Below are 13,510 nucleotides of genomic sequence, written 5' to 3'. Positions count from 1 at the left end.
GAGACATGGGGTGCTGTTTGCTGGGGGTCCTCTGACTGTAGAGCTCCCTATGCGGCCTGTAATGTGCAGGGAAAACTGTGGTCACCTGGATTTTTTTTTTCTAGTGTCAATGAATTCATTTTTTACATTTTTTTTTTTTACTCCTTGACCCTGTAGCACCTCATATCTCAGCTTCTCAGCAGAGAATCACTGTTTTTCAGCTTGTAAACTGTGACTGGAGATAATTCCCTATGGGTCAATGTATATGATCTAAAAAGAATTCAGTTTTGAAAAATTTGATCTGATCACAAGAGAATATCGGACAATGAGATGACATTTTTTGTCTATATCTTCATCTCCCCTGTGGTTAACTCTGTTCCCTGTGGTTCACTCCTCCCTGGAGGTGTAGCCCGGACTGCACTCTTCTCGTTTCTCTGCACCCCGTACAGCAGAGCTAAGGAACGGTGAAGACTGAAATGGGGCACCGACTGCAAGCAGAATATATTTCATCATGTGGCCTCCTCCAGGCCATTCTCCTCCTGGGGTCAATATATCTCGCAGGTATGTAGAATTATTTTTACATGTTACTTCCACACATGCTAATGTTTTGGAATAACCCTTTTTTATTGGCCCCAAAGTTCCTAAAAGATACTCCTAAACTATTACTGCAGTTTGCAAAATGTGATTCCTTTATCAAAGATATCTATATCAGACAGCCCCTGTGGCCGGTGATTCCTGTACCAAAGATATCTCTATCAGACAGCCCCTGTGGCCGGTGATTCCTGTACCAAAGATATCTATATCAGACAGCCCCTGTGGCCGGTGATTCCTGTACCAAAGAGATCTCTATCAGACAGCCCCTGTGGCCGGTGATTCCTGTACCAAAGATATCTCTATCAGACAGCCCCTATGGCCGATATAGGTCCTGTGGAAAAGGGAATGACAAACTCAGGCTGGTCCCGTGGCCAGTGGGAACGAATGCAGGGCTCCCCCTCTCCACAAGCGCCACAACCTGTCAGCAGTTTTTAGGTCAAAACTGCTGACAAGATGATTTAGAGGAGAGGAAAGGCATTTTAAATCTGCAGCTGATTCAGCGCTGATTTTTTTTCCCCGCTACATGTGGATGGAGTTTTAAACACTTGTACTTTAATTCACGCAGATTTTCATTGCAGAATCTGCACGGTAATTCCACAAGAAATCTGCGAGATGTGAACCCCTGTTCACATCAGCGTTGACTATCCGTTCCGTGGTTCCATCTGAGGCTTTCGTCGGGTGAACCCCGCAACGGAAAGTCAAACTGAAACCACAGCTTCCGTTTCCGTCACCATTGATATTTAGATCAATAGCGCAGTCGACTGCGTTATTGATTCCTTCGGAAAAACCACAGACGGAACCCCGGAACGCAAAGCCAACGCTGATGTGAACAGGCCCTTAGACATACATGGCATATCTTGTGTATCACTTCATAACTGTGTTTAATATTCTAAGACATTTGGATGACAACCTCTTGGAACTGTAATGGCGGCCACATGGTGTGTCACCAAGTGGAATATAATTTTTTTTACCATGTAGCGCTTTTTACTGGGTTACTATATGAAGTCACCAGCACTGTCTATTATTTTGCATGTTAGCACTCTGAAATACGTGAAACATTTGTCCTGTAGGATGCTGTATTCTCTTCCAATCCCATATCTCCATTTTCTTCCACAGTTTGTGAACCCAAGATTCAGTGCCCCCAAGATCTTGGCAACAAGACTGTCCCTGCAACCCTAACAGATGGACTGAATGTTGGAAGTACTGCCAAATTCCTCTGCCCCTCGGGGCAATACGCCTGGCCAGAAAGCAGCCGCACATGCCAAGCAAATGGCAAATGGACGGACATAAAAAACAGCTCTGGGAAGAAAATGAGAGAAATATTATGTAAAAGTATGTACTTATGAGTACAAACGACATTTCATGGTGGTGGCATTGCTCACAAAGTTGAGATGGTAGTGCCACTATGTCACATATGATAACATAGAATTTGTGATGAATAGTTCTGACTAATTTATAGGGACTGCCATGGGTACCTACCTAAGTCCATGAATGGCACCTATATAAATAGGACTGACTAGTAATGACATTTACTGTACTTTATTATAGTAATCTTCATTTTTATACAAATTTACCTTTTACTTTTTATTTAAATTGCACTTTCTCTTGTATTTTCAGAAATTAGATGTCCTGACCCCGTTATATTTGAAAATGGAGACTTTCACCCAAGAGGGCCTTTTTATGTAGACTTTAATATTACCTTCATGTGTAATGATGGTTACATTCCCAGGGGATCTATGGTAAGATCATGTAAGAAAAATGGAAAATGGAGTGGAGAGACCGCAATCTGTGATGATGGAGGTGAGTGTCTGGATATCATAGGCTAGTATGGTTGATAGACAAACAATACAAAACATATATAGAAAGAACAAATTAATTTTGGAACGGGTGAGGAACGTTGGGATGGTCCTGATGGCCAGATAATTCAATATCATTGAGGAATTGGAATATAAAAGAGTTGAAATACATGGACGCTTAGAGGGGCATGGTGGATATGTGAAAGGCAAGATCTGTATTTTTTTTAGCTTTTTAGTAAGATTCACATTATAGGCTGACAACAGATGTTATGGGAAATACATTAAATTCTTATTTTATTTATATTTGCATTGACTGTTATTATCATATGTGTTGTACCCTACAGCCGGCCACTGTCCTGATCCAGGTTCACCCCTTGGCGCAATAAAAACTGGTGTTCGATATGACGTGGATGGTAGTGTCTCATACAAATGTATCACCGGCCTTACTCTGATTGGCTCATCAAAAAGAACGTGTTTAGAGAACAGGCGATGGAGTGGGACTGAGGTCATCTGTCTTTGTGAGTATTGGGTACAAGAACTGATCCTTAGTTAGGATCCACCAGATAGGTCATCAGTATATGATCAGTGTGGGTCCAACACCCGGACCCCACACCGATCAGCTGCTCCGGCTGCCTCCAGGCACCGAGAGTCCATGCCAGAATCAGATGCCTCCGGTCACATGATAGCGGCCGAGCTGCAGTACTGCACTATTCAAGTGAATAGGAGCAGAGTTGCAGTTCTGCAGCACGAACCCTATGCAGTTGTCAGAGCCATCTGCTTCCTGCTCCGACTACTGCATACCCTTCATAACATGAGGCAGCCGGAGCAGCTGATCGGTGTGGGGTCCGGTTGTTGGACCCGCACCAATCATATACTGATGACATATCTTGTGGATAGGTCCTCAGTTGTCCGTGCATGGACAACCCCTTTAAGTCAAAATTATAGGTCACATTTTATCTCCATCCATCATCACAACCAACCATTATGTCCTTAGGCACTTCTCACATCTGCGTCCAGTGTCTGATCCATCATATGAAGGACATACTGGCACCCAATGGACTCCATTGACTTATAATGAGGCCAGTCGGGTTCCATCGTGGTGTCTTTCGTATTGCCGAGAGAAATAGCGTTGTATGCAGTTCTATTTTTCCTGCCAAATATGAGGGACTCTCCAACAGAGCCCACAACAACAGATATGAACAGAGCTTTAGGCTGCGTTCACATCTGCGTTGTAAATTACCTATTTCGGTACCCTCATAGGAGCAGAAAAACTGAATTTAAGCTGACGGACCCCAACAGTGTGTCACGAGGCGGGGTGTGGACCCACTGGGCCGTACCACGTAGCGGGATGGCAGCTGGCCAAACAGGTATGGTACAAAGTCTATAGTCCAGAAAAGGGTACCTGAGGCAATGTAAACAGCAGCAAGTCAGGCTCGGCTAGGACCAATTGGCAGGCAGACATCAGGCGTGAAGATGCAGCACAACATGGCAACAGCTCAGCACGGCAGTAGACCAGGATGGTACATATAGCACTGGAAACAGGATACAGGATACAGGTACGGGGAACACTGGGAAGCTGGAAGACACTTAGACCATTTGCAAGACAGACTAAGGGAAACAACAACGCTCAGGCATAGTGGCAGGGGGCTGGACCCCTCTTATAGTCCAGGGTACTCATGGGTCAAAGTTCATCAAAAGGTCCAGTGCGCACGCTGCCCCTTTTAAGAGCGGGCACGAGTATCCGCGCGCACCCTACGGGATCCGGCTGAGATGAGTGGACGCGACTGCTAGTGTGTCCTAAGGAGGAGGCTGGGGCCAGCGCTTGCCGACTCATGGCTGCGGCTGTCAGGGGGAGGTTGGAGCTGACGGCCCGCAGCCACGGACATCACACAGTGCCGGACGAATCCCATTGACTTATAATAGGGTCAGGTTCCCTCGTAATGTCTGTCGTTTTGACAGGAAAAATAGCGCTGTATACAGTGATAATTATCCTGTCAAATATGCTGAAATCTGCAACTAGCGGATTCTGCAACTCATATATGAACTTACATCTGCGTTGCTAATTTGGTTTTTCTGTTTCGTCATAGAAGCAGAAAAACAGAAATTAAGTCGTGAAGGCTCCGTCCCATAATGTACATCAACGGCAACTGACAGATCCCATTGACTAATAATGCAGTCTGTTGGGTTCTGTCATTGTGTCCGCCGTAGAACTGCATGCCTAATGGTATACCTATATATACTATATCTCCTCTAGTTGCCCATCTATGCTCTCTATTAATATTTACCATTATAATAGATGGCCCTCCTTTTCTTTTTCCCAGATCCTTATACCTTTGACCTCCCGGAGGAAGCTGGGGAGTATTTTGCAGGGTCACTGTCTGGAATTCTGAAAACTTCTGAAAAAAAAGGTAACTTGTCTTTCCCACAACCAATGGCGACTTTTCACCAGGCAGCGAGAAACCAGTGATATTTGTATCATTGACACCGATGGCTTGTCGGACTATAGAGAGCTAGACCGTGACCCCCCTGCCCCCACACACACATATATATGTGGTGGCCCGTGGGTGGCGGGGGATGCAGGAACCCAAAATGGTGGATACTGGGCTCTCTGTCTTGTGTCACGGTGGTATTTTGCCTTGCAGGCCTTCCCACCTCCCAGGGACACACACACAGTGATGAGGGGGCTGCACAAGATGATGATGATGACTGTTGTTTCCCCCGGGGCACTCCCTTGGTGGCTGACTCCTGTCTGGTGTTATTTGGGGTGCCCTTGGTGTAGAGTGCAAATAGAAGACAGGAGACGGTGGTGGCAGTTAATCAGGAGAGCTTGCAGCACACTTTTACTTTTCAAGATGGAGATTGTACAATACAAATATGTCATCCAAATTCAGCTCAATCAGTGTAGCCCAATGCTAAATGCAGGAGTGCTATTATCTCTCTACTCACAGTCTCTCTTTCTGGACTCTTCTGGCTCCTTGAGCTGTTATTCCAATAAATCTCTTTAGGCCTGTCTTTCTCTGTAATCCGAAAATGGCTGAACTCAGGAGCACCTTCACTGTGCTTCCTGCTGCATCCACTCCTAGCTCACCACTGCCCTCACTCACTCTAACCACTCCCTAATTAACTCCTCCCAGCTTCTGTTACATTATAGAAAACCACTCCGCATAGGCTGAAACACAATGTCATAACATTTCTGGACCTGTAGATGGCAGCATAACACAACACATGAATACAAACATAGTTTTCATAGTAGTGCTCCTGTGGGACACTACATACACCCCCTCTTTAAATAAAGCCGTCCTCGGCGTCCGACTCTCCAGGCGGCAGGTTAACCTAAAACAAAGGTTAATCACAATTGCAATAATAAACTAAGAGTCCATACAGTCTCTGAGGAATGTGAGGATATAATGCTGAACAGGGAAAATGTCCAAGAGTCCTTGTCATATGAACTGGGGAAAATGAAGGGCTTGTTACCCAATTGGGATGCAAACAATACAATGTCTCTGGTGAAGGATAATCCAAAAATGAAGTCTCAGATTCAACAGTTCAATCTTGATATCGAGCTGGCATCTTACCTCGGGTAGCTCTATCAGATCTCCTCAGGGGCTCCTCTATAGCAATTTCAGGGTCCCTGGATTCCTCTGGACCAGGCCGGAACTCGGATGACGAGGTCACTTGGTCCTCGCCGGGATCAAGAACAGTTCTTGGAACAAAAATAGACAGCCAAGGTTGGAACAGCCAATCAAGAGGGGACATACTAGTTGTTGGCGGTAGCGGTTCAGCTGCAGGAGATTTCTCAGTTGTCTGTGGTTCTGCTGGTACCTCTTCCTTTAGGCAGAGCTTGAGACGATTACGGTGGACGACTTGGGAATCTCGGCCTTCGCGCACAATCTCATAGACATCAGTCCCAGGGTGCGGGATGGACTTAATTGTGTATGGTTCTTTCTGCCACTTGCTGTCCAACTTACTTGAACGATGGTTGTTTTTCAGCCACACACGGTCTCCAATTTGGAAGGGTTCTGCTTCGGCCTTTTGATCAAAACCTGCTTGTTGCCTTTGACGAGCATCTTCCATCCTTCTTTCCACAATCTCGTTGGCTTCAGCCAGGCGACGCTGGTGATCACTCACCCACTCTGTGTTTGGCAGGGGGTTGATAGTATCTGGAACTTCGACATCCATGGCCAAGTCCGAAGGCAATTTGCCCTGACGGCCAAACAGGAGATAGTAAGGAGTGTACCCTGTGGAGCAGTGCACAGTGTTGTTATACAGGTACACCAATTCTGGCAGGAGAGTCGGCCAATCAGCCCTCTTCTGGGACGGAACAGTTCTTAACATCCCAATAAGAGTCTGGTTCATCTTTTCACATAAGCCATTACCTTGTGGATGATAAGCGGTAGTTCTCAGCTTCTGACAGCCATAGAGGGAACACAACTCGTGGAACAGTTGAGACTCAAATGCGGAACCACGATCAGTCAGGATCTTGTCCGGACAGCCATAGGGGAGTACGAAATTCTTCCAAAAGATGGCAGCGGTGGTCTTGGCAGTCAGGTCTTTCACTGGCATAGCTACCACGAACTTCGTATAGTGGTCAATTATAGTTATAGCATAAGTATACCCAGTGCGGCTTGGTTCAAACTTGACATGGTCAATGGCTACCAGTTCCAGCGGTCTATGACTGATGATGGGGTGAAGTGGGGCTCTCTGGTCATGACGCTCTCCTCGGCTCTGAGCACAGTTGGGACATTCTCGGCACCACTTCTCTATGTCGTCTCTCATGCCAATCCAGTAAAATCGTCGGCGTATGGTATCTTCCGTTTTATGAACCCCAAAGTGTCCCGATCTGTCATGGTAGGCTTCCAAGATGGATTTGGAATCTCGCCGGGGTACCACAATTTGATGTAGACGCTCACCCGTTACTGGATCCAGGGCAGTCCTCTGTAGTAGACCTCTGGACACGAAAAGTCGATTCCTCAGTCTCCATAGACAAATTAATTCCTGATCAGCTTGACCTCTACGTATTCGGTCCGGAGTCCTCTTCTGAAGAAGGGAAGTCTGCAATTCCTGTAGGTTTCTACTCTCCCGTTGGAATCTAGCCCACTGTCTGGAATCTTGGGAGCAGTCAGGAACATTTGGTTGCGGATGTTCGTTTCGCTTCCTCTGAGCGATCACCGAATTCTGGGTTGCAAACTGGGCATAGAATGTAGGCATCTCTACCTCTTCCCATTCATCATTACATCGGACCGGTTCTTCACCCACAGGCAAACGGGATAAGGCATCGGCATTCACGTTGGACGCACCAGTCCGGTACTTGATCACAAACTGATAATTCGCCAGTCTGGATGCCCATCGCTGTTCAAGAGCTCCCAGTCGCGCTGTATCCAAGTGGGCCAGCGGATTATTATCCGTGAAGACGATGAAGGGTGTTGCAGCCAGGTAATCTTTAAATTTTTCGGTCACTGCCCACACAAGGGCCAGGAATTCCAGCTTAAAGGAACTATAATTCTGGTCGTTCCGTTCAGCGCCTCGAAGACCTCTGCTGGCATAAGCGATGACTCTCTCTTTCTGGTCCTGTACCTGCGACAGGACGGCCCCCAATCCCTTCTGGCTGGCATCAGTATACAGCCTAAAGGGTTGGTTGTAGTCAGGATATCCCAGGATAGGTGGTTCGGTTAACAGCTGCTTCAGCTTCTGGAAAGCGGCTTCATGGGCTTCAGCCCACTCAATCGGGATCCTTCTCTTCATAGCTTCCTTGGAGTGACCTCTCAACAATCCCTGGAGGGGTTCTGCAATCTGGGCAAAGTGTGGGATGAACCGTCTATAATACCCTGCAAATCCCAAGAAACTTCTCACCTCCTTGACTGTGGTAGGGGCTGGCCAGCTCTTTACTGCTGCTACTTTGCCTGGATCAGGAACCACTCCTTCTGCACTCACGACATGGCCTAAGTAATGGACTTCCGGCTTCAGGAGATGACACTTGGAGGGTTTCACTTTCAGGCCATATTTGATGAGGGTTTTGAGGACTTCTGCCAGGTGCTGTAGGTGTTCCTCATAAGTCTTTGAGTAGATGATTACGTCGTCCAGGTACAAGAGGACGGTCTCGAAGTTTTGGTGACCCAGGCAGCGTTCCATCAGCCTCTGGAAGGTTCCTGGGGCATTGCATAGCCCAAAGGGCATACAATTAAACTCGAACAACCCCATGGGAGTAGTGAAAGCAGTCTTTTCCCTATCTTCGGGAGCCATAGGTACCTGCCAATACCCGCTGGTCAAATCCAGAGTTGAGAAGTAGGCAGCAGACCCCAAAGCAGTCAGGGATTCTTCAATGCGTGGCAGGGGATACGCATCCTTGTGAGTGATATTATTGATTTTGCGGTAGTCCACGCAGAATCTAATGTTGCCATCCTTCTTTTTCACCAGGACTAGGGGTGCAGCCCATGGACTGTAGCTCTCCCGAATCACATCTGCGTCCTTCATTTCCCGAATCATTTTCTTCACTGGCTGGTACATGGCTGGTGGAAGGGGACGGTACCTTTCTTTGATGGGTGGATGGACGCCTGTAGGGATGGTGTGCTCAATGATAGTAGCCTTCCCAAAATCCATAGGATGTTTACTGAAGGCTTGTTGATTGTCTTTGGCCACCATCAGGGCTCCTTCGATCTCCTCTTCGGTAGTATTAGCATCGCCAACATGGATCTCGGTCCACCAGGGTTTTGTTGTCATCTCAGGGGTAACTTGATTCTGGGTAGCTTGCTGGAACACTGTAGTCTCAGGGCTCCAGACATCTTGGAAGAAGACCTGTGAGAGCTTAGCAACTGGACGGTATTTACTCAGTACCACAGCCGTATCACCAATGTTCAGGAGGCGAATAGGTACCCTCCCATTAGAAACAGTCACTAGACTTCTGGCTGCTAGCACGGTCGGATGATCTTCCAGAAGAAGAGGTTCCACAAGGGCCTGGTAATCTTGACCTTGCAAACCTGGACGAGCTCGACACCACAGAATGGTTTCCGTCTCTGGTTCCAGAGTCACTGGTTGTGAGTCCATGATGCGGGCACGGCAGATCTCACCCTTTTCATTCGTGAACCTCTGTTGGGCATTCAAGAGACGGATAGCATGCTGAATTGCATTTTGATTGGAGACAGGGACTGTAGAAAGTGCTCGGTGTAGGGCATCTAGCATCTCTTCATAGCAATTCCTAAGAACATTCATGCCCAGCACCACTGGTGGAAAGTCATCATCCCAGACGTTCACTACAATTACGCCTTGCTGGGGCAGTTCAGTTTCTCCCATCTGGATCGTGGGTTCCCAGTAGCCCCGATGGGGTATCGATTGTCCATTACTGGCTACAATGTTAAGCCACGTGTCTGGGGGTTGTATCAGCTGGTCGAGGTCCCAGTACTTCTCAAACCAACTTCTCTGCAGAGTGGTGACTTGAGAGCCAGTGTCCAGTAAGGCCGACAGTGGGATCCCATTTAGGTGGATCGTAATCACTGGACACTGCCCAATGTACCGGGGAATCCATTCTGGTGTTGTGGGACCTATTGGTCTTCCTCCCGAGGGGCGGTCCTCTGCCTCGGGGGATTGTCGTTTAACTGACGACATTCTCTTTCAATATGGCCAGCTCTTTGACACCTACGACAAATGGGTCTTCCGGTGGTATCAAATCTGTCAGAAGAGCGTCTACCCCAATTCCGGTAACTTCCCCCTTCTGATCGGTTACTGAACCTGTTACTGGAGTAGCGGCGGCTTTCGTTCTGGCGTTGCTCCATATCTTCCATTTTCTGGCACATTTTACTGAGGCTCTTGGTGAGGACAGCAATTTGGTCCCTCAGTTCACCAACTGGATCTTGAGCTTGCATGTGAGCACACTGAGCTAGTGCAACTTGACTTCCCGCTGCTGTAGGATGATCTACTTGCGACTCCGTAGGAGTCTCTATGGAATAGGGGAAAACTTTGGCTTGAACCGCTGCGGCTTCAGTCCCCAGGATTCTAATTGCGAGCTCTTTAAAGTCCAAGAAGATACAGCTTGGGTTCTGGGAGGCCAACATTCTGAGCTGACTTTTAAGAGCTTCAGATGCAGCTCCTTCAACAAACTGCTCCCTTAAGGCCTTGTCAGCCTCTGCAGCCTCTAAGGGTTCTACTTGCATAATTGCCCGCTGGGCCTCCTGCAGGGATAAAGCAAAGTCTCTCAATGACTCACCGGGCTGCTGCTTCTTTCCAAAGAACCTCATCTTGAGCTCTGCCACAGTCCTTACTTCAAATGTGGCACGCAATCGGTCCAGTATCTGTTCCACTGTTTTTTTCTCTGTTCTGGGCCAGGATTTCACTTCTCTTAATGCTGCGCCCTCTAGTTGTCCTATCAATATCTCAACCCTCTGGTCTGTTGAGACAGGATACAAACGGAACATGGACAGCATCTTCTCTTTGAATTCCCTCAGGGAATGAACTTCGCCTTTGTAGCGAGGAAGCCATGGTGCTCCAAAGTAATAGGGCATAGTGAGTGGCATCACTTGTGCTGTTGGAGGTGACCCACTGGGGCTTGGAGAGCCGTTATCTCCGTCATCAGACATTTTCTGCAATAAGTCCTACAGTAACCCCTAGCAACGGGTGTTCAATTTCAGGCTATGCACTAAGCCTCTTTTCCGGATATCTTTTCCGGTGTCTCTACACTGTTAACTGCCACTTTTTACTTTAAATCTCATTTACTGGCCTATTCAGGCACTCACCAGCTTTCTCTTAGCTGCTCCGCTGTTTTCGCGGGTTCTGTTGCACAGTTCCTTGCCACTTCCAATATGGCGGCGACTTGGCGGGAAACTTTTATTCCGGCTGTAGCGAAATGTCTGTAACTCTGCTCCGGCTGTGGCGCATCAGCGCTGACTTAGTTCATAAGGCACAGAGGCCATAGAGATCCTGTTCGTGACGCCAAAATTATATGTGGTGGCCCGTGGGTGGCGGGGGATGCAGGAACCCAAAATGGTGGATACTGGGCTCTCTGTCTTGTGTCACGGTGGTATTTTGCCTTGCAGGCCTTCCCACCTCCCAGGGACACACACACAGTGATGAGGGGGCTGCACAAGATGATGATGATGACTGTTGTTTCCCCCGGGGCACTCCCTTGGTGGCTGACTCCTGTCTGGTGTTATTTGGGGTGCCCTTGGTGTAGAGTGCAAATAGAAGACAGGAGACGGTGGTGGCAGTTAATCAGGAGAGCTTGCAGCACACTTTTACTTTTCAAGATGGAGATTGTACAATACAAATATGTCATCCAAATTCAGCTCAATCAGTGTAGCCCAATGCTAAATGCAGGAGTGCTATTATCTCTCTACTCACAGTCTCTCTTTCTGGACTCTTCTGGCTCCTTGAGCTGTTATTCCAATAAATCTCTTTAGGCCTGTCTTTCTCTGTAATCCGAAAATGGCTGAACTCAGGAGCACCTTCACTGTGCTTCCTGCTGCATCCACTCCTAGCTCACCACTGCCCTCACTCACTCTAACCACTCCCTAATTAACTCCTCCCAGCTTCTGTTACATTATAGAAAACCACTCCGCATAGGCTGAAACACAATGTCATAACATTTCTGGACCTGTAGATGGCAGCATAACACAACACATGAATACAAACATAGTTTTCATAGTAGTGCTCCTGTGGGACACTACATATACTCTCTGTCAAGGTTTGTTTTTATCATTTGCCTTTAGTACCAGATCACTTTGATGCAATCTGACCTTTGAACGCTTATATGCCTGCGTATGACTGCCCTCAGGAAGGGCGTTTTGTACAAGAACGACCGTGCAATGAGTTATAACAACAGGGAGGACTAAGGGTTAAAGTCACCCATTACTGCCAATGCCAACCCTACAAGGTCTTTATATTTCTGTATAAGAACCCATGAAATGTAATACTGGGAATATGTTCTCCTGAAATATTCAGGTATGACAATGAAGTGGTGGCTCCACAAGTCCTATCACCCGTATGGGCCGGAGACTGGTGCGCCTAGACGACACGGGTCATATCTTGGGGCACCATAATAATGTAATATTGACTGAATTGCCCTAAGAGCATCTCTGTCCCTACAAATAAGCTAATGTCTTCCTCGTGTAAAGTGTATCTAGTCATTTATGAGATATCTTGGTCTCCTACACAAACGACACAAGTTTGGTGACAACCACAAGCAGCAGCCATGACAGTGCCCATTGTTGTTGCCACCCAGTTTTCCACATACCCCGAACAGTTTGTGAACCTGCACAATGCGGATTTACATGGCAATCACGGTCTGTGGAAAGCTGGAGGACCTCTCCAATGAAAACTATAATGGCAGACATTAGTGGGGGTCACCCAGCTTCTGTTACTCGTGTGGAGACCAATGTAATTTAGAGCCAAATAATGGGGCCGAAAAGCCGGCCTTGTTGCCTATAGCAACCAATCACAGTGCAGGTTTCATTTTACCAGGGCAGGTTAAGAAATGAAAGCTGATCTGTGACTGGTTGCTATGGGCCACAAAGCCGTTTTTTCTGTAAGACAGTTTTAATAAATTTGGCCATTGATTCTGTATTTTTGGGTAATTTTGCATTGTAGGGCAAACGATTGTAACCTATTTATTCAGATAATCCTCATGAAACCATAAATCAACCTCTGTTATATACATTTTTTGCAGGAACGGTGGGGAGAACGGTGAAGATAAGTAAGGATGGGATTCTCCATGTGTATATTCTCTTGGACGCTTCTAACAGTGTCGGTGAAGATAATTTTGAGATCTTCAAGGACTGTGCGGAGATTCTTGTCACCCGGGTTTGTGATAGTCCTATATCTGTCCCTATCTAATCAATATCTTTACTGCGTAGGCTTATTTATATGAAGTGATGACAGAACCGGGCTACAGAATCGTCCTTATGGCTTAATTACTGCTAATACTAGCCATCAGGGGCATACTCATTAATGGCCAGGCCCCATACCGGGCCCTGCCCCAGATCAGACACCCCCCATAGAAATAAACTGAAAAAATGCTCCTGCGTGTTCTCCTGTCTGCATGGGGCCCGCTATGGATCCCCTCAGGCTGCATAAGGCTTGGTTTGTAGCGCGCCATACACAAGGCCCCGACGCCGAGTAACGTCACGACTTGTATGCGACACAGCACGCAACGTCCA

General features: G+C 47.2%; 1 protein-coding gene across 1 annotated transcript in view; it reads left to right on the top strand.

Moving 5' to 3' along the window:
* The first annotated feature begins 219 nt into the window (after positions 1-219).
* LOC142659882 (complement C2-like) overlaps positions 220-13,510 on the top strand; it is a 28,222-nt gene continuing 14,931 nt past the window's right edge. Inside the window, exons 1-6 of the mRNA XM_075836427.1 lie at positions 220-540; positions 1,690-1,905; positions 2,191-2,373; positions 2,714-2,887; positions 4,691-4,777; positions 13,021-13,154. Coding sequence (XP_075692542.1) covers positions 456-540; positions 1,690-1,905; positions 2,191-2,373; positions 2,714-2,887; positions 4,691-4,777; positions 13,021-13,154 — 879 coding nt within the window. The 5' untranslated portion in view covers positions 220-455. The remainder of the gene's footprint in view (positions 541-1,689; positions 1,906-2,190; positions 2,374-2,713; positions 2,888-4,690; positions 4,778-13,020; positions 13,155-13,510) is intronic.

The sequence above is a fragment of the Rhinoderma darwinii genome, chromosome 8 (genome assembly GCF_050947455.1).
Source record: "Rhinoderma darwinii isolate aRhiDar2 chromosome 8, aRhiDar2.hap1, whole genome shotgun sequence".
Lineage (NCBI taxonomy): Eukaryota > Metazoa > Chordata > Amphibia > Anura > Rhinodermatidae > Rhinoderma > Rhinoderma darwinii.
The sequence above is the reverse complement of the archived record's forward strand: the minus strand, read 5'-3'. Positions and strand labels throughout refer to the sequence as shown.